The following is a 21,709-nucleotide window of genomic DNA, read 5'->3' as shown; positions in this document are numbered from 1 at the left end:
AGCATCATAGTGTATCATAAATTTTATTTAAAGTTTTTATCAGCAGTCAAACCCATGAAACCAGTGTCAATCACATGTCTGCCACATTGATCATTTATGTTAAGTCGTGTGGTTCTGTGCTGAAATTCAGGCCGTTTCCATCTTCTGCACAGTTTCCTGCACAACGTCCAGCTTTAAGGGGACGACTTTCTCTGTCAGAATCGGTGTTGCTCCTGGTGGATATTTATATTTTGTTTTCCTAGGAGAAAGAAGAAAGATAATCTTAAATTTTCGACACAGGGAAACTATTGTGCGCAGAATACATGTAATCCAAATTCACACTTTCCCTTTGCATAATAACAGTGGACACCAATGTGCTGTTATAATCACATATTGGGAGCTTGAAAAAATAATTTTACAGCTTTTACAACTGTCATGTGCTGCATGTACAGCATAAACGAATACAGTCATGGTTAAATACTCAAGTCAAACTATATTTTTGTTTTTTTAACTGATAAATTGTTCATTTTTAAGTTTCTGCTTCCTTTTAAGATGATGAACTAAGTCATACTGATACATACGTACCTCTTGTCTTTGAACTGGGACTCCCGGTACGGTCTGATGTAGTCCACTCCTTGTTTGGTGATGACACAGATGTCGATGTTGTTGCCTGAGCCGAGGTCGTTCATGATGCCTGCTTGAATAGCAGCTCGCACCAGCTCCTTCGCCGGCTCCAGCTGAGAGAGAACAGAAATAAGATGAAGAAAAAAGCAAACAGAACACAAAGCAGGAAAAAGAGTCAACTGTGAGCTTTAAAATCCAGCTGCAACAACTTCCAGATGGCTGCATGCATTTTCTGATAGTTGTGAAAGACACAAAGGACAGGGATGAACTGTTTTAAACACTTTCTCAATAATTATATAATCACAGTGTGTAATTAACATTTCCCCCGTTGTCCTGCCACACTGCAGTTAAAGATCCATAAAAAATGAATTGAAATAATTCTTTGATCAAGTTTAAATGAGCAGCTGTCATTTCACAGTATTTATACCACTTTTTTGTGTGCGTGTTTTTTATTTCTGGTTTACCTCTAAGTCAGGTTTGAACCCATCCTCTAAAATCCCAAGAGCAGCCAGATCTCCAGATCCTGCATGAACACAAAGCAAACTCAGCTAAACACAAACTGTGAGTGAATCAAATACCTGTATGATGTCATTTATATTAGTAACAACAACCCATAGCTGACATTTTTATATAAAGTAGCTCTTATATGCTAGACTGAAGAGCCAGAGACAAAAGGATTATAGAAACACTAATCCACTATCCCAATAAAAAGACTAATACTGTTACTGAATGCAGTTATATCACATACCCATTGAAAGGTAAGGCACCTTATTTACACTCCCATAAGGCCCCACAGTGTACAGGTGGTTCCCAGTACAATCCACTCCCCCGAGGATAAGATTGGCCCCAATTTGACCGTGATACCTGACAACAAACATATATGATTAACACAAACTTCTATTACTAATTTAAAAATCTTCATTAATAGTAAACTCACCTCCACATTCTAAAAACACACCTGAGTGTGTGCAACACTCACCTGTAAAGCATGTCCTGCAGTATGTTAACGGCCATGACGACACGAGGGTTCCTCCCACTGTTCAGAGAATAGATGGTGAGGTTGGACGAGAGGAGGTCTGTGGTCTTTTCTGTATCTGCTGCTGTACCTGCTCCACAACAACTATCGACACACAGAGACAGAGAACAGACGAGTTAACAGACAAAAACAAAACATAAAGGATGAATTAGCAAGTTGGAGATAATGAGAGAGAGAAAAAACAAACAATGACTAGAGAAAAAGATCATCATACAAACAATGGGAGGACTCTGATCTTCTCCCACAGCAGCCCTAATATCCCAGAATATCATCAGTAGCATGAAGCTATTGTAATCTGCTACAGCTGCTTCGTTTGAATGTTTTATATGAACAGAAGATGCTATCTTATTCTTTGCTCTCCACATGTAACAATGTATTAAATTGCTTAAGTATAAGTTTAAAGTATAAGTGTCAGTTAATGGTAAAATGAGCTGTTCAAAGAATAAATGACAGCAGTTTACCTGAAACAACTGGATGAAAATAACTGTGAGAGAGTCAGGAGGCATTTCTCTGCTCATGAAACTTACTATATATTTGGAGAGATGTAATGGATTTTAGCGCACATTTTGTCGGCCACCACTTCACCAGATGTAGCTCTGGTATCTGCTCCCAGCACCACCCCATCCTGTAGAAACACAGTCACTTGAATCATATTCATGCGCCTGACGATCATTATGTTAACAGCTCCATAAAGTAAATGTTCATAGGAATATTCTTGTAGAGCAGCATTCAAACAGCTTTTGCTTTTAGGCAAAAACAGACTGAAATGCAAATTTTTAAAGCAAGAAATAATTAAATCCAAGGTAAATATTTAGCAAATGCTGGGATATTGTTTGTCTACTGCATTTAATTTTCATTCATTCATATGTCATTCATTACATGCTATTGTGGGTTAGGGTTTGAGTGTAATACTTTGGAGACTCTCTGCTCACAGCACCATGCCAGATAAGAGCCTTTGATTTAAGAAAAATAAAACCTTTTGTAGTTTAGTGTTTAAGTTTCTCTAGTAGAATAAATACAAAACAAAGGCAGCCATGGGAACGAGTTAGTTTGTTATCCTTTTAGAAACAGTGCTTTTTTGTATTTCCAGTTTGGATTCGGGAGACAGACACTATCTCTACTTTTAAGATTAGGCTTCAAACTTTCCTTTTTGCTAAAGCATATAGTTAGGGCTGGACCAGGTGACCCTGAATCCTCCCTTAGTTATGCTGCAATAGACGTAGGCTGCCGGGTGATTCCCATGATGCATTGAGTTTTTCCTTTCCAGTCACCTTTCTCACTCACTATGTATTAACAGACCTCTCTGCATTGAATCATATCTGTTATTAATCTCTGTCTCTCTTCCACAGCATGTCTTTTATCCTGTCTTCATTCTCTCACCCCAACCGGTTGCAGCAGATGGCCCCGCCCCTCCCTGAGCCTGGTTCTGTTGGAGGTTTCTTCCTGTTAAAAGGGAGTTTTTCCTTCCCGCTGTCGCCAAAGTGCTGCTCATAGGGGGTCATATGATTGTTGGGTTTTTCGCTGTATCTATGAAGCGCCTTGAGGCGACTTTTGTTGTGATTTGGCGCTATATAAATAAAATTGAATTGAATTGAATTGAATTTGGACTAAAACACACAAAGTTAATGTTTTTGTTTATTCCTGTTTTTGTCAGCGCAGTGTCCCACAGTTATACTCACCTTGAACACAACTCCTGCGATGGTGGTCCCGGTTTTCATAGGTTTGGGAGTTTTTCCTCCATCAAAGAGACCCTTTAATGCAGCGTTTCTATAAGGAGGAAGATGAAGAGGGGAGAGAGGAGGGGTCAGGGGTGCTGAGTGTGTGGTGCGTGTGTTTGTGCTGGGCTGGGGTAAAGTAACTTTTCATTAGCTACATGTTGAAAATATACTTATAATAACCGTGAACAAATGTCTTTGTCTCTGCGATTAATCTGATATAAAATCAGGAAACGTTAGTTTCGTTTTTGATCTCGATGTAAGTTCAGTCTTACCGACGGTTTCATTTGATTTCTGTCGTCACTGATTCAGTCTGCAGCTCTGAGAACATTAAAATAATCTCTTACCTTCCCGCGTTGTCGAAGTTAAAGCCAGGTGCGGGAGTTTCGAAGACATTTGCTAGCGCCATTGTGGAGGTGAGTGCGGCTCCTCTGCGCGTCGCTCGGAGCGCCTGAGGTCGCTGTTCTGAGCGTCAGCTCTTCCTCTCTTTCGATTTTGGGGTTAAAATGGAGAAACACTGCACGGACTCACGAGTCAAAGGAGTCAGCACAGGGGTAAGTAAACCTGCACCAGGGGACGAGTGTTTTTATCCAAAGATGAAACACTGAAGTCATCGTGTGTAAAATAGAAGGTTTGAACTATAGACGATGTCGTGTTTGAACAGGTGATGCGTTTACCTGAACACGAAGCTAAAACTAACTGAAACCACATCAACTGGTTATCTAACTAATAATGTTATCAGTAAATGTTAACTTCTAAACTATGAGCTCGTTTGCGTTTAGAGTTTTTAATGCAGAAAACTGTCAGCTATACTTTCATTTTCACAGCCTCATCACTTTCTGAACTCCAAATCCCAGAATTCATAGCGTTGCTCAGTCTTCATGAATGAACAGGAAAAAATGTTGTTATGATGCGGTGTACCTCAATGATAATTTAGTCATATTTGTTTAAAAAACTATCTCCTCTCCTCCCTCAGACCACCATCCTGGCGGCCGTTTTTGATGGCGGGGTTGTGATTGGTTCAGACTCCAGAGCTTCAGTGGGAGAGTAAGGGGTTTTATTTATGCAGTTTAACTGTAAATTAAAACAGAATCACACTGCAGGGACGCTCATTCACTCCCTGTTGTGGTAAACGTGGTAAAGAATAAAACTGTTTAATTGAAATTTAATCTGCACGAGTGGGCTGTGCTGATACAATTTAATACTTTTGCTTTCATCCGTTTCATCGCCACGGAAGCCAGTACCTTATTTTCCAGTATAAACACATCTGCACCAAAATTTTATTTGTATAAAGTTTAATCAAATCTGGTTTTGTAGTTTTTGTGTAATTTTACTGACAAGTGAAAAAATAATCACATACACTGGGTCCCAGGCTTAGGCCACTTTATACTTTCCCGAGGGTCTGTTTGGGTGCTTTTTAATGTAGATTTTGTCATTAAAGGAATGGACAGCTGTGGATAGCATGGGCAAGTAGTTATTGTTATTTTTATTGTTATTTTCGAGGCCACATGCTTGCTTAAAGTAGGCAGGCAGAGTTTGTATGTGTGGAAAAGTCTGGAGGTCACAATAAATAAGCATGGAGCGTTGTGCTCTAGAGGTGGGAATCACCATACATCCCACGATACGATATTATTGCAATTTTTTAAAAATATTTTGCGATATTCAGATTCTGTACATAAAGGTAAACTTTATCAATATTCATTTTATCTAATATCAAAGTCTCACACTCAGTCTTTCTCTCATTTCAGTTTTATTGTTGACAAACTGAACGGTTTGTATTACAGTCTAGTCCAACTTAACTGAATCAACCATCTGGTACAATTATAGCTATTCTAAACTATGCAGTTTATGAAAACTATGCAGCCCCTTCAGCAACTGAAGAAATTGAAAGTAAATTAAAACAAAATATAATTTTACATTAAATAAAAAAGTTTTAAACTTAATTAAAATAAAACATGTCTTAAATTAAAATAAGTAAACTGTCATGTTTATTGCTGCCAAAAAAAAGTTAAACACATTTGGACAGTGAAGGAATGTCAGGATTCTTGCTCAGAAAAAGGATCAACATGCTCTGAAGTCAGAGCACAAAAACCTTTTTTGTAACAAAATATCGATTTCTGCTGTCCCTGTATCGATACATTATTAGCAAACAAAATATCACGATACTACACAGTATCGATTTTTTCCCCCACCCCTATTGTGCTCCACCTTTAAAGACAGAATGTACGTGTTTTGATCCTAGATGGATGTGAAACAGGTGCAGGGCAGGGGTATGTCTAAGGTAGTCATGGCATGGCACCAGCATCTCCTGAAATGGGTTGACCCCCTGTCAGTGCCAATGGACTGTTAAACCTACAGTGCCAAACTCATTGGATAAGACCATGAATATGCTTAGCATACATGTAAGCAAGTATTTTTACTCAAGTACTTTACTGAACTACAGGTTTAATGTTTTTTTACTGAAAGTGTTTCTTATAAACCCAAGTAGTACGGTATAGAAGATGCTGGCAGCAGTGCCCCTCAGCACTGGAATTGGTGCACCTGTGATATAAATGTGAAAATCCTACATCAGCTCATTGTTGAGTTATCACATTCACATACTTTGATGTCCACACCGTCTGCTACAGCCACAGATTACACATCTCCATGCTGCAGCTACGTGTGTCTATGTCAAACACTCAACCACTGTTCATTCCAACTTTCTCCTCAGGGAGTATGTATCGTCTAAGACCATCAACAAGGTGATTCAGGTTCACGACCGGATCTTCTGCTGCATAGCTGGTTCACTTGCAGATGCTCAGGCCATCACCAAGGCTGCAAAGTTCCACCTGTCCTTCCACAGGTATGCGCACAGCACAGGTTTAAATTACTTTGCTCACCAGTTTAAGTCCCATGAGGTTTGTGAGATCACAATAATAAGATAATGAATCCACCTTGCCAAACTTCAGACTTGTAGGTTACATCTGAAACACAAATGTTTGTACCAGTCAGCGTCTACGGGCATGACCAAAGTTGTTCTTGTCCCCAGTTGGTCCAGAGTTGTTAGCGTAAGCACTGCAGTAGCTTCAGTTAGATCTGAATTGGAAAGTATTTCTTTGTTTGAAGAAGAGAAAAAAACTACAATAATGGATTTCCTCAGTGTAATAGATGCTGTTTTAGGCTCAATTCCCAGCATGCTTTGGGAACAGTTTAATTTATCAGAGGGCTCCGTTGCGCTAACTATACCTGGTGATTGATATTGAGCCCACATTTCTTTATATTTTGCTGGAAAATGTTCTTGAATTATTCAAACATTTTTCTGAACATCACATTATTGTAAATACTACATTCAATCGTATTGAAATAACATTTGGCTGTGTCTGCTTGTTCTCACTCTTCTGCAGTGTCCAGATGGAGAGCCCTCCACGGGTGATGGCAGCAGCATCCGTGTTGAGGGACTTGTGCTACAAAAACAGAGAGGAGCTACAGGCCGGCTTCATGACAGCAGGCTGGGACAAGAAGAACGGACCACAGGTAGGAGATCTCTGTGAAGACTGTCAGACATCTCAGAAGAGCTGATGATGATGACTGTAAACTGAGCAAGCTGCTGCACTACGATCTTCTCCATCTCTTTCCAGGTGTACGTTGTTGCTCTTGGTGGGATGTTGATTAATCAGCTTGTTACCATCGCCGGCTCAGGCAGCACTTATATCTATGGCTACATTGACGCTAAATACAAACCCAACATGACGAAAGAGGAATGCCTGCAGTTTGCCACTAACGGTACAGTTTTTTCACCATGTTCACATCAAGATGTTAAAATGTTTTGCAGGGAAATTGTTGATTGCATGAAGAGGAAAAATATGAATCACAGTACAGGAGAAAATAAGGATTGTGCTCAGAAAATGTTTGGTGGGATTGTGATGAATTTAACATAATTGAAAAATATTTATACATCTTACACTCTTAAGCAGGAGATTTAGCTTAAAGAAATGATCCTAAATTATGAATAAACTGGTACTCATGCAGTGTTTTTCTGGACTTTTACTACATGCCACACACATTAGACTGAATCATAAGCTTTGTGTCAAAATGCAGTTGCAAAGGAGACTTTACATAACTTTATATGTCATATGTAGTCTTTATATTTTATGCAAAAACTACTTTTCAAGGTTTCTGTATTGAATTATGAGGAAACAGATCAAACATCCAGAGTATCAGTACTTCTTTCTGTTACTCTTTATCACAGGTATTAAATTGGCATTAAAGTTTTTCTATGTAGACTATGATATATAACATGAGACTGAAATTCAAATTTGGGTGTAAAGTTGATTTGGTTGCTCCTGTAGTTATCAAATTGTTTTTATTTTAAAGGCACAAAAATTCAACCCACTCCTGTGAAGTATACACATATAAATCTTATATATAAACTCACGTTATTGTAAAAAATAAATAAATAAATAAAAACTCAGCTGGTTCTCAGTGGGAGGCTTTCACTGGTGTTTCGATGTTATATAAAACTCAAACTTTGTGTTTGTTGGTGACACAGTTGTTAATGTTAGAAGTTGTATATATGCTGGAAACTGATGACCTCTTACTGTTCAACTCAACTAATATTTTTATTCCCGCCTTTCTTCCTCTCCTGCCCTGTTTTTGCTTCATCCTTCTCTCCCTGCTCACAGCTCTTGCCCTGGCCATGGGCAGAGACAACGCCAGCGGGGGTGTCGCTCACCTGGTGGTGGTAACAGAAAAGGGGGTGGAGCATGTGGTTGTACCTGGTGACAAGCTACCCAAGTTCCACGATGAGTGACCGCCTTCGTTTCTCCTACCATGAAACTACCAATGAAATCAAAGAGCGGTTATTTGGAAGCTGGACTTGTATTACCTGTTTTGTCTGTTTAGGGTGTAACAAGTTAAACACTCAACTGAAGTCAGACTCCTGAAAAACAAGTCATTTTCTACTCAGTGAAGACGTGAAAATCTACAAACACAGTTGGAAAAACAACTGTTTAATCTTTATCACAAAATTGCAAGCAGAGTCAGAGATACTTATACAGAAATCAATTATCCACCCTTTTATGTGACCAAACATCAAGTTTTTGTGGAGGGGGGGGGGGGGTTTCCATGTCAAAAAAATAAATAAATAAAATATTTCCATTTCCATAATTGTTTCTTTTTGTCTTTTCTTGCAATTGTTGCTGTTGTGATGCTCTTTAAATATTGTAACTGTGTAATTTTAAGTGATAAAAGGATTAATAATAACTTTATTTGTATAGTCCTTTTTAAAACAGAGTTACAGTGCTTTACTGTTTGAGTTAAAGCCACACATTGAATTAGACATGCTCAAACATACACATAAAAAGACACTTAATCAGCCAGAGGTTCACACATTTATTCCAGCATACACACAAAAAGATGTAAACTATTGCCCCAAATAAAGGAGAAAAGAATAAGGGAAAGAAAACCTATAAAAATGTGTTTTCACCAGTCATTTAAAACAAGAATAGTCTGAAGGATTGCAGTTTGACATGAGGTATGGAGGACTGAGAGATGCATGTGAAAAGTGAAATGTAGTAGAAGAAGAAAGGCAGAAGAAAATTTAAGTGTGTTTAAAAGTCCAAGATGATTGAATTACAGCAAAGGTTTGATTTTGAAAATATTTCTGAGGTGAGGAAAATAAGTCTGAATGAGCCTTGAGTGTATATGAAATTCAAAATCCAGATGTTGGTGATGATTTGATGTTACTGGTGAGGGACCAATGTACTGACCAACCTCCTTAGAGAAACTGTCTGGGCCTTAACAGAAAAGTGCAACTTTTCCAACAACATTTTAACCAACAGGAAGAGAGAGTTCAAATAAAATAAAGGAGAAAATTAATAAAAATAATAATAATTGAGTGTATAATAGTAATGTATGTACATCATATATGAATAGTGTTAGGGGAACACATAGATATAGTTATACATACTCTCCCATGTATAGATCATTCAGATATTATTACAGGGAAAAAAAAAAAATGTATATAGATAAATAAAACAAAACAAAACAAAATACCCCCCCCCCCCAAAAAAAAAAACAAAAAAAAAAACCCATCAAAACCAGAAACCTAGGGGTAACAAATACACATAATCAAATGAACAGAACAGGTCCAGGGATTGACAACCTGGGGGACTCAACATACGAGAGGTGCAGAAGACAACATACATCGATTTATATGATTTCTAAATTATCTGTTTGATAAAAGTAGCATCAGCAACACTATCAAAGGCTGCAGATAGTTGATCAGGTCTAAAATCTAATGTTCACCCTCATTTCAGCGCATTAGAATAACAGTAATTTTCCATAAAACTGTTTCAGTGCTGTTGTTTTGTCTGTACACAGATTGGAATTTATCAAAGAGGTTGTTTCCTTCAGTGAGCTGAAGGAGCCAATGAGCAACAACTTGCTCTGAGATTTTAAACATGAGTTTGGTAATTGACCTGCAATTATCTAAAACTTAGTGATCTAAGGAGGAAAGATGTTGGCTATTTATGCTGGCTGGAAAACAGCCAGATAAGCATTGTTACTTTATAACAAAGAGAAGGCACGGGAAGATGACAGGTCAAACCTTTTCAATGAATTTAGGACAGTTAATGTCGAGTGGGGAGGAAGAAAAACTTATGTGTGAGAATATATAAAAACGATTTGTTGTAGAAATCAGTTTAAACTTGGACAACAGACCTGGGTGAGAAACTTGAGCCAGTTGACAGGATACAGACTTGAACTACAACCTGATACTGTTGATTTCATCATTAAAGAAATGCAGATTTTGTCATAATCATAAGAAGATGACAGAAGACAGCAAACTGGTTTCAAACAAGAACCCTGGACTATGTTTATTATAGTTAATTGGCAAATTAGCAAAATAAGATGTTCTCACACTCATGAGTTGGATGAGCATGATTAGTAACTCCTTCGTGTGGAGGCAGTGAACGTGGAGATTCATTCTGCACTGTCTTCTGTGGAGACTGATGTGATCACTGATCCAAGGGGAAGAACTGATGACTGAGGCTAATCTGATTTTTAAATGTGCTATCCTCTCCAGAACTAATGAACAAACACTATTAAACCAACAAACTAAGTCACTGATATCTGAAAAAAATAGTTGTGGATACAGTCATAATAGAAAGGAGAGCAGAAAGTCTAGCTGCCCAGTGCTCATTAAAGATATAAAACTAAACAAATTTGTCAAAAATGACACATTTGTGAACGTATGCAAATATTATAGATAAACCAAGCGTGAAAACCTTATCCACTGATAGAAGTGTGGCCATGGTTATGTGTGGGCTCAGTAACACTGCACTGAATTAAACAATGTTAAGGAATTCTGTGGCAGTGCAGTTAGAGGGATCATTAATATGTAAATTAAAGTCACCTACCAAAATTATTTATAAATTTAATATCACCAGATGAGAGAAGATTAGAGGATTCACGCAGCAAATCATTGCAGGATGTGGGAGGTAAAGGGAGAAAATTACAATACAACATAAACCGACAGTGAGTGGAACACAGTTTAGGTATAAATGCGCCTTTTTGGCTCCCCTGTTCAGCTGTTATACTTTCTCAGTGTTGACCTACTAAACTGCTGCAGCACAATGAACTCAGCTGACTGAAACACAGGCTGTTACTGGTGCAGCTCAGTGCTGAGGGTGAACAAGCCTAACTTTCGATTTCGATTTTATCAGGGAAAACATGGCGTCCGTCTAAAACCTGACTGTAGAAATCGTTTGGTAAAAAGCAAAAGAAGAGTAGCAAAAATAGAAGTTGAAGCATAAACGAAGACTTTCTAAAACGTAAAAAAGTGAAATAAAACCGGAGCTGCTCGACCAAACGCTTCGGTTTACGTGAGGAGTCAGACTGCTGTCGGTGTGTAGTTATCTCTGCATCAGCATGTTGGAAGAAACAGCACCAGAATGGTTGTCAGAGGAGGTGAAAACAGGAGTAAGTATAAAGTTTTATGTCTTTTATAGGTTTGGTGGACTGTTGATGTGCGCAGTGCTGCGCTCTTTCTTATTTCGTGGGCTAAATGCGAAAATTACAGCTGCGCATTAAGCGGAAGTAATTCTGAATATTGTTTTTTTCCTGTTTTATTCTCAGACAACCATTATTGGCATAGAGTATGATGGTGGGGTCGTGTTGGGGTCTGATTCCCGAGTGTCTGCTGGGTAAGTCTGTGAGATCGTGCCCGCGCAAACGTGCGCGTTCGCCGTGTGACCGTTTCTGCCTGGCTAACAATTCCTTCTTCCTCCTATTTTAACATATTCACCCTTCAATGTGAATCTCTCCCTTCATCCTCCACGCAGAGAGACGGTGGTGAACAGGGTGATGAACAAACTGTCTCCCCTCCATGATAAAATCTACTGTGCTCTGTCAGGATCTGCAGCAGACGCTCAGACCATCGCTGAGATAGTCAACTACCAGCTGGATGTGCACAGGTAAATGCACAAAGTACTGAAAAAAGGCGGATACATTGTGATCCTTTCATAAGTAAGGTTATAATTTAATAGTAAGATTGTAAAACAGAAAAAAGCTTAAAGTCTGATTAAGCTTGTTTGCGTACGGTCCTAACTGTAACCCAGAATGTTGGGATGCTGTGTAAAATCTAAATAAAAAAATTTTAAATAATATTTTAAATAATATTTTAAAATAATAAAAAAAATTATGAATGATTCACAAGTCTGATAAATCACTATGTTATTCACAATAGAATATATAAAAACATCACACAATTGAAGTGAGGAAGTAAACTATTTAAAAATATATTATCTCATTTCACATTTCTATGGCTGCAGAACATATGAAAAAAAACATAGGGTCAAGTTTACCACTGTCTAGTTACCCCTCTTATTTTACTAACAGTCTGTAAACATCTGGCATATGAAGAGAGCACCTGCTGAACTTTTGAGAGAGTAATATTGTCCCATTCTCCTGTGATAGAGCATTTTAGCTAGACTGGACTGCATGCAGGTCAGTTCAGCATCCACACTCTTCTGCTACGAGTCGTGCTTTTGTTATAGCTTCAGTATGTGGTTCAGCATTGTCTTCCTGACATATGCAAAGTCTTGCCTGAAAAAGATGTGGTCTGCATGGGAGCACATGTTCCTCTAAAATCTGTGTATATGTTTCATCATCAACTGTGGCTGTAGTGGTTGTAGCTCAGTAGATAGAGCAGGTCAATAAGTAATCGGAAGGTTGGTGGTTCCTGTAGTATCAGGTAAATGATAAGAGGTAGGAACGTTTGTGCTGGGTTGTTGTTGGGAGGGGGATTAAAAATAATAAAGGATGCTCACTGGAGTAATGGTGGGTCTTGTGTGTCTGTGAGTTATGCCTCCACAACCTCTAATAACGGAACAGTTCCTGCCTCCCCCAGTCTGCATGGCAAGTATCCTTCATCAGAGTATGAATGTGTATGAACGTTTAAATTGAAAGCACTTAAAGTATAGAAGAAAGTGCTTGTGTGATGGGTGAATGTAGCAAGTTGTGCTTTGAGTGCTCCAGGACAGTAGAAAAGCACTATATACGAATCAGTCCATTTACAGTGCCTTTTCAAATGTGCAAGCTGCCAACGCCACAGGCACCATGTCATCAGAGGGTCAGACTTTCGAACAAGCCAGATGGTACCTTTCCTAGTCCGTAGGGACCGGTGTCCATGTTTTCCCAAGAGAATTTCAAATTGTGATTCATCTGACCAGAGAGCAGTTTTCAACAATTCCTCAGTCCATTTAAAATGAGCCTTGGTCCAGAGAAGTGTTTCTGGCTCATGTTCACATAGGGCTTCTTCTTTGGGTGACAGAGCTTTCACATGTGTTTCTGGATAGCACTGTGAACTGTCTGCTCAAAGACAGTGATTTTTGGAAGTGTTCCTAAGCCTATGCAGTGAGTTTGATGAGAGAATCATGCCTGTTTTTAATGCAGTGCCACCTGAGGGTCCAAAGATCACAGGTATCCAGTACTGATTTTCAGCCTTGTCCCTTGCACACGGAGATTTCTGCAGTATGTATTATTATGTCTTCTTCTGTCAGTATCGAGGTTGGTGAGGACCCTCAGGTTCGCTCAGCTGCCACTCTGGTGAGGAACATCTCATACAAATACAGAGAGGAGCTGTCAGCACATCTGATTGTTGCTGGCTGGGACAGAAGAAATGGAGGGCAGGTCAGTAATCACATGTTGGTGGTTACAGTTTGAAAGGAACAAATAGAGCCTTTAAAACACAGGTGTCAGACTCCAGTCCTCCAGGGCCGCTGTCCTGAAACTTTTCAATGTTTCCCTGCTGCAACACACCTGAATAAAATTAGTAGGTCATTAGCAAGACTAGAACTTGAGTACATGCTGAGTTACAAAGTCAGCCATTTGATTCATGTTACAGCAGCTCATAACTGAATGAACATGGCGCAATAAAAGTACTTCTAGAAGTACATTTTTCCAGACACTTTACTTCACTTTACTTCACTTGAGTAGGGTTAAGGGTTGCCACCTCAGCATGCACTCAAGTTCTATAGAGTCTTGCTAATGACCTACTAATTTTATTAAGGTGTTTTTGCAGCAGGGAGATTCAGGACACCGGCTCTCGAGGACTGGAGTTTGACTCCCCTGCTTTAAAAGATCACTGGGAAAAGTTTCATTAATACATTTATGGTTCAGCAACATCTGCTGCTTGTTGCTAGGTGCTTTCATGAGCCAACACACTTGATGTTATTACAGGTATCATCCATAAACAATGGCATTGCTTGGTGATATGATCCCTCCTTTCCTGTGCCCTTTGACCTCCAGGTGTTTGCAACTATGAAAGGGCTCCTGACACGTCAACCGTTTGCAGTCGGCGGCTCCGGCAGCTCGTATGTTTACGGGTTTGTTGATGCTGAGTATCGCAGAGGCATGAACAAGCAGGAGTGCCAGCAGTTTGTTGTCAACAGTAAGATTTTTTCTTTTGTTTTTTTCTGCAGGCCTTCTGATGATTTGATGCTCAGGGGAAACCAGACAGTTGATGTTTCATATACTGACAGCTCACAGCACCCACTCTATTATGTCATGTTACAGCAAGTAAATATGTTAATAACTTACGTTGTAAAAATAATATTGTGTCGTCCTTTCTCGTAGCTCTTTCTCTGGCAATGAACCGTGATGGCTCCAGCGGCGGTGTGGCTTACATCGTCACCATCGATGAACACGGCACAGAGGAGAAAGTGATTCTAGGAAATCAGTTACCCACCTTCTTTGACCAATAACACATTAGTTGTCCTTACAGAAGCTGTGGCTCACAGTTTTGGCACAACTGTCAATTAACTCAGCCTGTGATGAAATATTATGGAGCGGTATATCTTTAATAACAAGTTGCTGCATATCTCACTAATATCCAAAGGTATTTCAAGTTTATATCAACAAACCTTTATGTTAATAAAACCCCGTCTTTACAGTTGATTACATTTTTGTTTCATCAAATGAAATAAAATGGAAAAATAAGTTTTGCATTAAATGATGTTTGATTTCTCTGCAAAATACAAATACATTACACTGCTGCTTTTGTTACTCTTCATCATTAAGGGCAACCTTAGCCTCTTAAACTTACTAAAGATTCATTATTTGAATCTTTTAATGCAATAAATTGGTAATATTTGGAAAATATTCAGAGCTCCCGATATTCCATAGCTCTACAGGGTTAACACACGAAAAATCCTTGGTTCAAACCTGACCTCATGAATGCATCTGGAGTAAAAATCTGTGCCAAATCAAATATGTGAATCTATCTGCATGTGTTGACCACTTGTAAATAAGGGAGTGGCTGAAACCCCGGATGTTCCTTAAGCCTCATTATAAGTAATAACATTGAAATGTTACCATCTTTAATGAGAGGCCTCTGGTCAGAGAAACAATTCTCCACAAACAAATCACAGATTTTCTTCATTTCACTCAACAGAAACGATCTTCAAAGGCTGATTTATGTTCTAAGGAAAATAAACTGTAACATTTAATCACATTAACATTTGTAACATTCAGTGTTTCATACACTGAATGTTACAGTTGCAAGTTTAATCCAGGACAATGTCGGTTGTTAGTTTGGATGTGCAGTAAAAAAAAAGAACTTCATATAAGGGATATTAAGAAGCAGTCCTGCAGTCCTGTTTCAGTTGGTGTTGCTTTCTGTATTTTGGATTTATGGGAAACCCCTCATCCTGTGAGAAAATGAAACTGAAAGTAAATAAACCTAAAACTCTGGTCCTGCGACGCAGCAGGTCATTTGAGGACGAGTGTTGCCGAAAAATGGCAGCGATCACAGCAACAACAATGCGCCAAGTCGTTGCTTTTACTTTATCACTTTCTGTCGACCTTTTGTTGTTTTACGCGTCAGGATTTGCGGTGTTTCACAGCGTCTTTGGACACTTTACGCGTCTCTGGCTCTCTGCAGCTCTCCGCTGGTTGGCTCTTATCGGCGTCTGCCTGCTCACACTCGGGGTTCCCAAAGCGCTGCTTATTCGGTTTATAACGGCTCACAGTCTGCTCCCCGCGGTCTTTGAGACCGGGACCAACGCGCTTTACAGAGAGGAGAGCCAGTGCGGCCAGCTGGGAGATGTGCGCTGCTGGCTCATGTTCAGCGGAGCTTCGCTCGCTGCTGCGCTGTTTTGGGAGATCACCATCCCGGACACCGACGAAGAGGCCGAAGGCAAAGAGCAGAAACAGAAGTCGAGAGTGCTTTTCATGAGAGTCGTCCGACTGTTCAGACCAGACTATCCCCTGCTGTTTGGAGGACTTGTGTTCCTGTCGCTGGCTGTCATCTGTAAGTATACTGTGATACTTCAGCGCTAACAAAGGTGATGCTAAGATAATAAGACTGATGGGTCTGAACACAGAAAAGAACGTTGTGGCTGTAGCTCAGGTGGCAGAGCGGATCAGCCACTAACCAGAAGGTCGGTGGTTCGATCCCAGGCTGCTCCAGGGCAAGATACTAACCCCATGTTGCTCTCCGATGCATCCATTGGAGTATGAATGTTAGATGCTTAAGCTTAGAAGTGATTGAATACATGATTTACCAATGTTAAACACTAGGAAACTTTATTATTGTACATATTTTAAAACAGTACGGTCAATATGGGAGATGGTATCCTCTGAGGAGCTACGATTCTGTTTTTGGAACTAAATTTATTCTGATAAAAATGATGGTGGTTTATTTTATTGGGGATTTTTATTTGTGCATCTCTTCTCAGGTGAGATGTTCATCCCTTTCTACACTGGGAGAGTCATTGACATCCTCGGAAGTAATTACCAGGAGAATGACTTCCTGTCTGCTCTCCTCTTCATGGGCCTTTACTCTCTGGGAGGGTAAGAGGCAGACAGTGTATTTTCTTCAGGTTTATTCTGTTTCTGTCAATCAAATATAATATATAACTGACTTTTTTCCAATTTATTGATGGTTTGATTAGTTCTGTCAGTGCTGGCTGCAGAGGGGGTCTTTTAATTTGTGCCATCAGCTCCTACACATGCAGAATCAAAGTTAAGCTGTTCGGGGCTTTGACTCAACAGGAAATCGGATTCTTTGAGACCATAAAGACAGGTAAGGCTGTCATGTGCACACAAATGACAGAATAAGTAAAGAAGAAAATAAAATGACGAGGCCAAGGAAGGACAGAATGACTTCAGTCAAGGCTTTTATCAATTTTCCATGCAGGTGAAATCACATCCAGGTTGTCTAAAGACACTAACCTGATGGGAAGAACAGTGTGTCTGAATGCCAACGTGCTACTGAGGACTTTCCTTAAAACACTGGGCATAATCTCTCTAATGTTGAACCTCTCATGGAAGCTCACATTCCTGGTACTGATGGAGACTCCCATCACTGGCCTCTTACAGAACATGTATGACACACACTACCAGGTAAAAGCAGGTTTAAAGAGACAATAAACTGATACCGAATCCACATAGTCACAAGTGTGTGATGCCATGGAAATAACCTTAATTAAAATAAAAGAAATGTGAGTGATTTACAAAGGTTTACAGTAAATTTGTTTCCTTCTTTCTCACGCTTTCCTCAGAGGTTGACCCTGGCTATGCAGGACTCCATGGCTTTAGCAAATGAATCTGCAAATGAGGTAGTGTCTGGAATCCGAGTAGTACGAAGCTTTAACACAGAAAAGCATGAAATCTGCCGCTATGGTGACCGCTTGATGGTCACGCACACCATCAAAACTCGCCGGGACACTGTTAGGGCTGTTTACCTGCTTGCACGACGGGTAAGATGTTTGTTTTTTGTGTCTTTTAGAGAACAGGGTGTGTTTGTACAAATTGTTGTGTATTGCCGTATTCAGCAGCATTGGTGTGTGTGTCTATACAGCTGACAGGGTTGGCCATGCAGGTCTTTGTGTTATACTATGGACGGCTTTTCATCCAGGAAGGACAGATGACCACAGGGAACCTGGTTTCCTTCATAATGTACCACTCAGATCTTGGAGACAACATCAGGGTATCCCATAATGCTTTCTGTTATGTTATCATTCAGGACTTGTGATTACAAACTTTCAGGTGAATTAGCCTGCAGCATCAAAATTGAAGTTTCTGAGCTCCAAAAATTCCAAAATCACAAAATAACTGGAGACAATTTTTTGCTGGAACATAAAACCTAAATGCTGCTTCACCAGGTTTTTAACTCATCCTCAGCACAGGTAGAAGAACAGTGTCAGATGACTGACAAAGTGTTGATGGTTCAAAGCTTTTACACCATTTTTCACTATTTTAAGTATTTGATTGCAAAATATTATATCAATATTGAACATACGTGCATCTCTGTTATTATTCTTAAGTGATCCATTTACCAAAGACTGTCATCTTTCAGACGCTCACCTACATCTTTGGTGACATGCTGAACTCAGTGGGGGCTGCTGGGAAAGTGTTTGAGTACCTGGACCGAAAGGCTCTGGTCAGCACAGACGGAAAACTCCATCCTGATCAGCTGAGAGGACACATCAGCTTCAAGAGTCTCAACTTCTCCTATCCTGCAAACCCCAACAAAACAGTGCTGCAGGTGAGAATGCATTACAGGCGGGTTGGTTAATGTGGGTGTGATTGTCCTAGCCATTTATTCTGTTAGAATAACCACATTTATAATGTGTTTCAGGACTTTTCATTGGAGCTGAAGCCTGGTCAGATGATGGCACTGGTGGGTCCATCTGGAGAAGGAAAAAGTACCTGTGTGAGTCTGCTGGAGCGTTTCTACGAGCCTCAGCAGGGAGAAATCCTGCTGGACGGCAAACCACTAAAATCCTATGATCACCAGTTCCTCCACAAGAAGGTGATTCATCATGAATCCTGATGCTTTTTGAGAGCTTCCGTCTCCTGTCTGTTTTTAAAATGTCTATTTATTCAAATATACTAAAACATGTGATTTTTAGATCATTATATTAATAATCTGTCTCTGTAAGAAGCTTGTCTCATTCTACATGTATAATGTGTCTTGTGTGTTTAACAGATCTCTGTGGTGAACCAGGAGCCTGTGCTCTTCTCTGGCACCATCAGACAAAACATTGAATACGGGCTTAAAGGCTGCTCATTGGATGAAATCAAGGACGCAGCAATGAAAGCCAACGCCCACGACTTCATCATGCAGCTTGAGAAAGGCTACGATACAGGTGAACAGCTTTTACTTCCTCTCAGGCTGTTTTTCATGGCTGCATGCAGACCTGCTTTGCATGAAGTTTTTCATGCAAAGCAAGTTCTTCATTGTAGATTTACTCTGTATTATAAGATATGAATACGCTTGCATTAAAACTTAATCTGTGACTTTATGTCCGTTTCTCAGAGGTGGGTGAAGGTGGAGGTCAGTTAGCTAAAAGTGAGAGGCAGCGCATCGCCATCGCTCGGGCTCTCGTCAGACGGCCTCAGGTCCTCATTCTGGATGAAATCACCAGCTCTCTGGATACTGAGAATGAAAACAAAGTATGTTGCACATTTGAAGGTCTCGCCAGCAGCCAGAAGCTTCTAGGTTTACGTTTCAAAGATGAACTCAAAAACTGAAAGTTTAATGTGCTTTTAACCCCTACATGGCGAATAAATGATAAATAAATAAATAAATAAATAAATAAATTTTAATTTATATAGCACCTTTCAAGACAGAATCACAAAGTGCTGCACATAAGATTACAAGTCATAAAAAGATTTAAAAAGAGAAAATAAAACAAGCATAAAATTAACCAAAAGCAGTTTTAAAAAGGTGAGTTTTGAGTTGTTTTTTAAAAACAGCTACTGAGTCCACAGTTCTTAATGTTTGGGGGACTTCCACAGTCTCGGGGCCACAGTGGCAAAAGCTCTGTCACCCTTAGTCCTCCTCTTAGTATTTTTTATAGCAAGTAAGCCCTGATCAGATGACCTCAAAGACCTGCTGGGACATCGGGCTGTAGCAGATCAAAGATGTAGGCTGGTGCCAGTCCGTGCACAGCTCTGTAGGTCAAGACCAGGATCTTAAAATCAACTCTAAATTCAACAGGATTTAACAGGATTTAGAATAGTCAACTAAACTCAAACACTTATGACTACATGTTGTAACTTTAATACTACAAAAGTCACAAACAGTCTTCAGTCTTCTGCAGGCGACTAAATCAGAGAGCATTTTGATTATCTGCTCATTGGTCTTGCATGTTTGAAAGAATCATAAACGTGTATTTATGTCATAACAAAACAGTCATTTATTTAACAGAACATGCTGTTAAAAGTAGTGAAATATTCTTATTTTTCTGTTACATTAACTAATGTTATAAAATTAATTTCTTTTAAAATGTTGTCCTACTAATAAGAAATGTTTTTTGTTGTTTGTTGTCTGTTACCATGCTTTCAAATAGAAAAAAAAATTCACAAATGTATTTTTTCCTTCTGCCTCTGCACAGATTCAGCAGTCCCTCGCTAGCATCCCCAACCAGACCCTCCTGGTGATCGCTCACAGGCTGAAGACCATCGAGAACGCAGATCAGATCGTTGTTGTAAGTGGTGGCAAAGCTGAAGAGCGAGGGACTCACAGGGAGCTGATGGGCATGAAGGGAAGCTACTACAAACTGAGAGAGGAGCTCTTCACTGAAGGAAACTGAGTCTGTGCTGAAGCTTGATGTCCTGATCTTTGTGTGTAAAACTCTGCTGCAAACAGATGTGTGAGAACGAGACAGAGGTTGTGTAAATATTGAATATATGTTGTTTTGTATATATTTGGTAATAAACCTTTGATTAAATTATACATATGTTTGATTTTTTTCTTAAATACGTATCTTCATGATATAATCTTGTTCCATTTCCTGGCTTTTGATGAAGGTGAATAAATGTTTAACACGTCAAACGTATGAAGCCATAAACCTTCATTTATCGTTAATCAGAGGGATCAAAGGTTACTTGATTTCCCTCCAAAAACATCACAGAAAATTAATCACAGACTCATCGAAATGTGCTCGATTGTTTCCCCATATTTACTTAAAAAAACTTTCACTGGACATTTAATGGTTTTGGCCATTTAATAAATTTTTCCCAATGAATGGTCACATTTTCAAAATGCCACAAAATCGGTGCAGCTGAAATTAAAATAATAGTAACCTGTTACTTTACTGTGACAGGAAAAACAATTAAAAAATAATAATTAATTGTACTAAACACCTAAATTATATTAATACTCATGCTTGTAGTAATCTAAAGGTTTCTGTGATTACATATCGGTGCCTCTCCTGTTCATCGTCTCTCTGGTATCTCTGGTTTTGAACCATCGAACTGCATTTTTTGCCCAGAATGAAAATGAAAGAATTTTCGATGCTGCCATCAAATCTAAGTCAGGGTTGGGTTTTATTGTTCGCGCTGGTGGAAACTCCCCGAGTGTCAGAGCTGTTTTTACTGGCAGTGAAGTTTCTGGAAAGTTGCCTGATGCCATAAACACAAAACACAGCGAAACACCAACCCCCCCTATCGACAAAGATCAGGCTCACCTGAACCAACGTGTCGCCATTTGGTCATCAGGCTGTGAATCGACAAAATGGCGGCTGAGGTCAGGTGACTCAAACAGGGTGCGCATTTGTTTCTTTTGATCATTAATGAACTTTAAAACTTAACCAGCGCTGTGGTTTTAAAGTTTTATGAACGTGTTGTATTTGTACTGCAGCCCACAGCTAAAACAGCTCACGTGTGTTAGAGTGATTTATAAAAGATGACATGAAAACTCAAACACTGCTGTGTCTGCTAACGACGGGGCGTTTAAAACAAGTTTAATCATCTTCACTTTTAGCTAGTGTTACGGCCCCAGCAGGGCCTCCTCCTGAAGGTGCCCGTGTAGGCGTGGTTGCAGCTAGCAAGCAGTGCGTTTGGTGTATTTGCAGCTGGTGAGCTG

General features: G+C 39.5%; 4 protein-coding genes across 4 annotated transcripts; 3 read left to right on the top strand and 1 right to left on the bottom strand.

Moving 5' to 3' along the window:
• Positions 1-15: 15 nt before the first annotated feature.
• psmb13a (proteasome 20S subunit beta 13a) lies at positions 16-3,827 on the bottom strand. Its single transcript, XM_006794462.2, has 8 exons — positions 3,702-3,827; positions 3,319-3,406; positions 2,167-2,264; positions 1,583-1,723; positions 1,352-1,467; positions 1,068-1,126; positions 565-716; positions 16-238 (listed from the first exon to the last, which is right to left on the bottom strand). The coding sequence occupies exons 1-8, from the start codon at positions 3,761-3,763 to the stop codon at positions 127-129; spliced, it is 828 nt and encodes a 275-aa protein (XP_006794525.2). The 5' UTR covers positions 3,764-3,827; the 3' UTR covers positions 16-126.
• On the top strand, positions 3,645-8,423 carry psmb12 (proteasome 20S subunit beta 12). Its single transcript, XM_006794461.3, has 6 exons — positions 3,645-3,908; positions 4,331-4,401; positions 6,065-6,196; positions 6,738-6,867; positions 6,972-7,116; positions 8,016-8,423. The coding sequence occupies exons 1-6, from the start codon at positions 3,861-3,863 to the stop codon at positions 8,141-8,143; spliced, it is 654 nt and encodes a 217-aa protein (XP_006794524.1). The 5' UTR covers positions 3,645-3,860; the 3' UTR covers positions 8,144-8,423.
• Positions 8,424-11,053: 2,630 nt separating this feature from the next.
• psmb9a (proteasome 20S subunit beta 9a) lies at positions 11,054-14,818 on the top strand. The gene is made up of 6 exons (XM_006794463.2): positions 11,054-11,313; positions 11,470-11,537; positions 11,676-11,807; positions 13,395-13,524; positions 14,143-14,284; positions 14,470-14,818. Exons 1-6 carry the CDS (start codon positions 11,263-11,265, stop codon positions 14,595-14,597), a joined length of 651 nt encoding a protein of 216 aa, XP_006794526.2. The 5' UTR covers positions 11,054-11,262; the 3' UTR covers positions 14,598-14,818.
• A 794-nt stretch (positions 14,819-15,612) lies between these two features.
• Positions 15,613-20,502, top strand: tap2a (transporter associated with antigen processing, subunit type a). Its single transcript, XM_087834746.1, has 11 exons — positions 15,613-16,144; positions 16,572-16,686; positions 16,788-16,918; positions 17,033-17,238; positions 17,397-17,594; positions 17,696-17,824; positions 18,194-18,382; positions 18,476-18,649; positions 18,827-18,986; positions 19,157-19,293; positions 20,238-20,502. Exons 1-11 carry the CDS (start codon positions 15,631-15,633, stop codon positions 20,433-20,435), a joined length of 2,151 nt encoding a protein of 716 aa, XP_087690872.1. The 5' UTR covers positions 15,613-15,630; the 3' UTR covers positions 20,436-20,502.
• The last annotated feature ends 1,207 nt before the right edge of the window (positions 20,503-21,709 follow it).

This window comes from Neolamprologus brichardi, chromosome 22 (genome assembly GCF_056152115.1).
Source record: "Neolamprologus brichardi isolate AB-2024 chromosome 22, ASM5615211v1, whole genome shotgun sequence".
In the NCBI taxonomy this organism is placed as follows: Eukaryota; Metazoa; Chordata; class Actinopteri; order Cichliformes; family Cichlidae; genus Neolamprologus; species Neolamprologus brichardi.
This window is presented reverse-complemented; position numbering and strand designations above follow the sequence as displayed.

What these genes read in the sequence shown, in the direction of transcription:
- tap2a (XM_087834746.1), top strand. Translation starts at nt 15,631, where the DNA reads ATGGCAGCGATCACAGCAACAACAATGCGCCAAGTCGTTGCTTTTACT. An exon ending in CTTTGAGACCATAAAGACAG is followed by an intron (nt 16,919 to 17,032) that starts GTAAGGCTGTCA and finishes TTTTCCATGCAG; the next exon opens with GTGAAATCACATCCAGGTTG. An exon ending in ATACTGAGAATGAAAACAAA is followed by an intron (nt 19,294 to 20,237) that starts GTATGTTGCACA and finishes GCCTCTGCACAG; the next exon opens with ATTCAGCAGTCCCTCGCTAG.
- psmb13a (XM_006794462.2), bottom strand. Translation starts at nt 3,763, where the DNA reads ATGGCGCTAGCAAATGTCTTCGAAACTCCCGCACCTGGCTTTAACTTC. An exon ending in GGTGCCTTACCTTTCAATGG is followed by an intron (nt 1,127 to 1,351) that starts GTATGTGATATA and finishes GTGTTCATGCAG; the next exon opens with GATCTGGAGATCTGGCTGCT. An exon ending in TCCCAGTTCAAAGACAAGAG is followed by an intron (nt 239 to 564) that starts GTACGTATGTAT and finishes TCTTTCTCCTAG; the next exon opens with GAAAACAAAATATAAATATC.
- psmb12 (XM_006794461.3), top strand. Translation starts at nt 3,861, where the DNA reads ATGGAGAAACACTGCACGGACTCACGAGTCAAAGGAGTCAGCACAGGG. An exon ending in TCAAAGGAGTCAGCACAGGG is followed by an intron (nt 3,909 to 4,330) that starts GTAAGTAAACCT and finishes CTCCTCCCTCAG; the next exon opens with ACCACCATCCTGGCGGCCGT. An exon ending in ACAAGAAGAACGGACCACAG is followed by an intron (nt 6,868 to 6,971) that starts GTAGGAGATCTC and finishes ATCTCTTTCCAG; the next exon opens with GTGTACGTTGTTGCTCTTGG.
- psmb9a (XM_006794463.2), top strand. Translation starts at nt 11,263, where the DNA reads ATGTTGGAAGAAACAGCACCAGAATGGTTGTCAGAGGAGGTGAAAACA. An exon ending in TACCAGCTGGATGTGCACAG is followed by an intron (nt 11,808 to 13,394) that starts GTAAATGCACAA and finishes TTCTTCTGTCAG; the next exon opens with TATCGAGGTTGGTGAGGACC. An exon ending in CCAGCAGTTTGTTGTCAACA is followed by an intron (nt 14,285 to 14,469) that starts GTAAGATTTTTT and finishes CCTTTCTCGTAG; the next exon opens with CTCTTTCTCTGGCAATGAAC.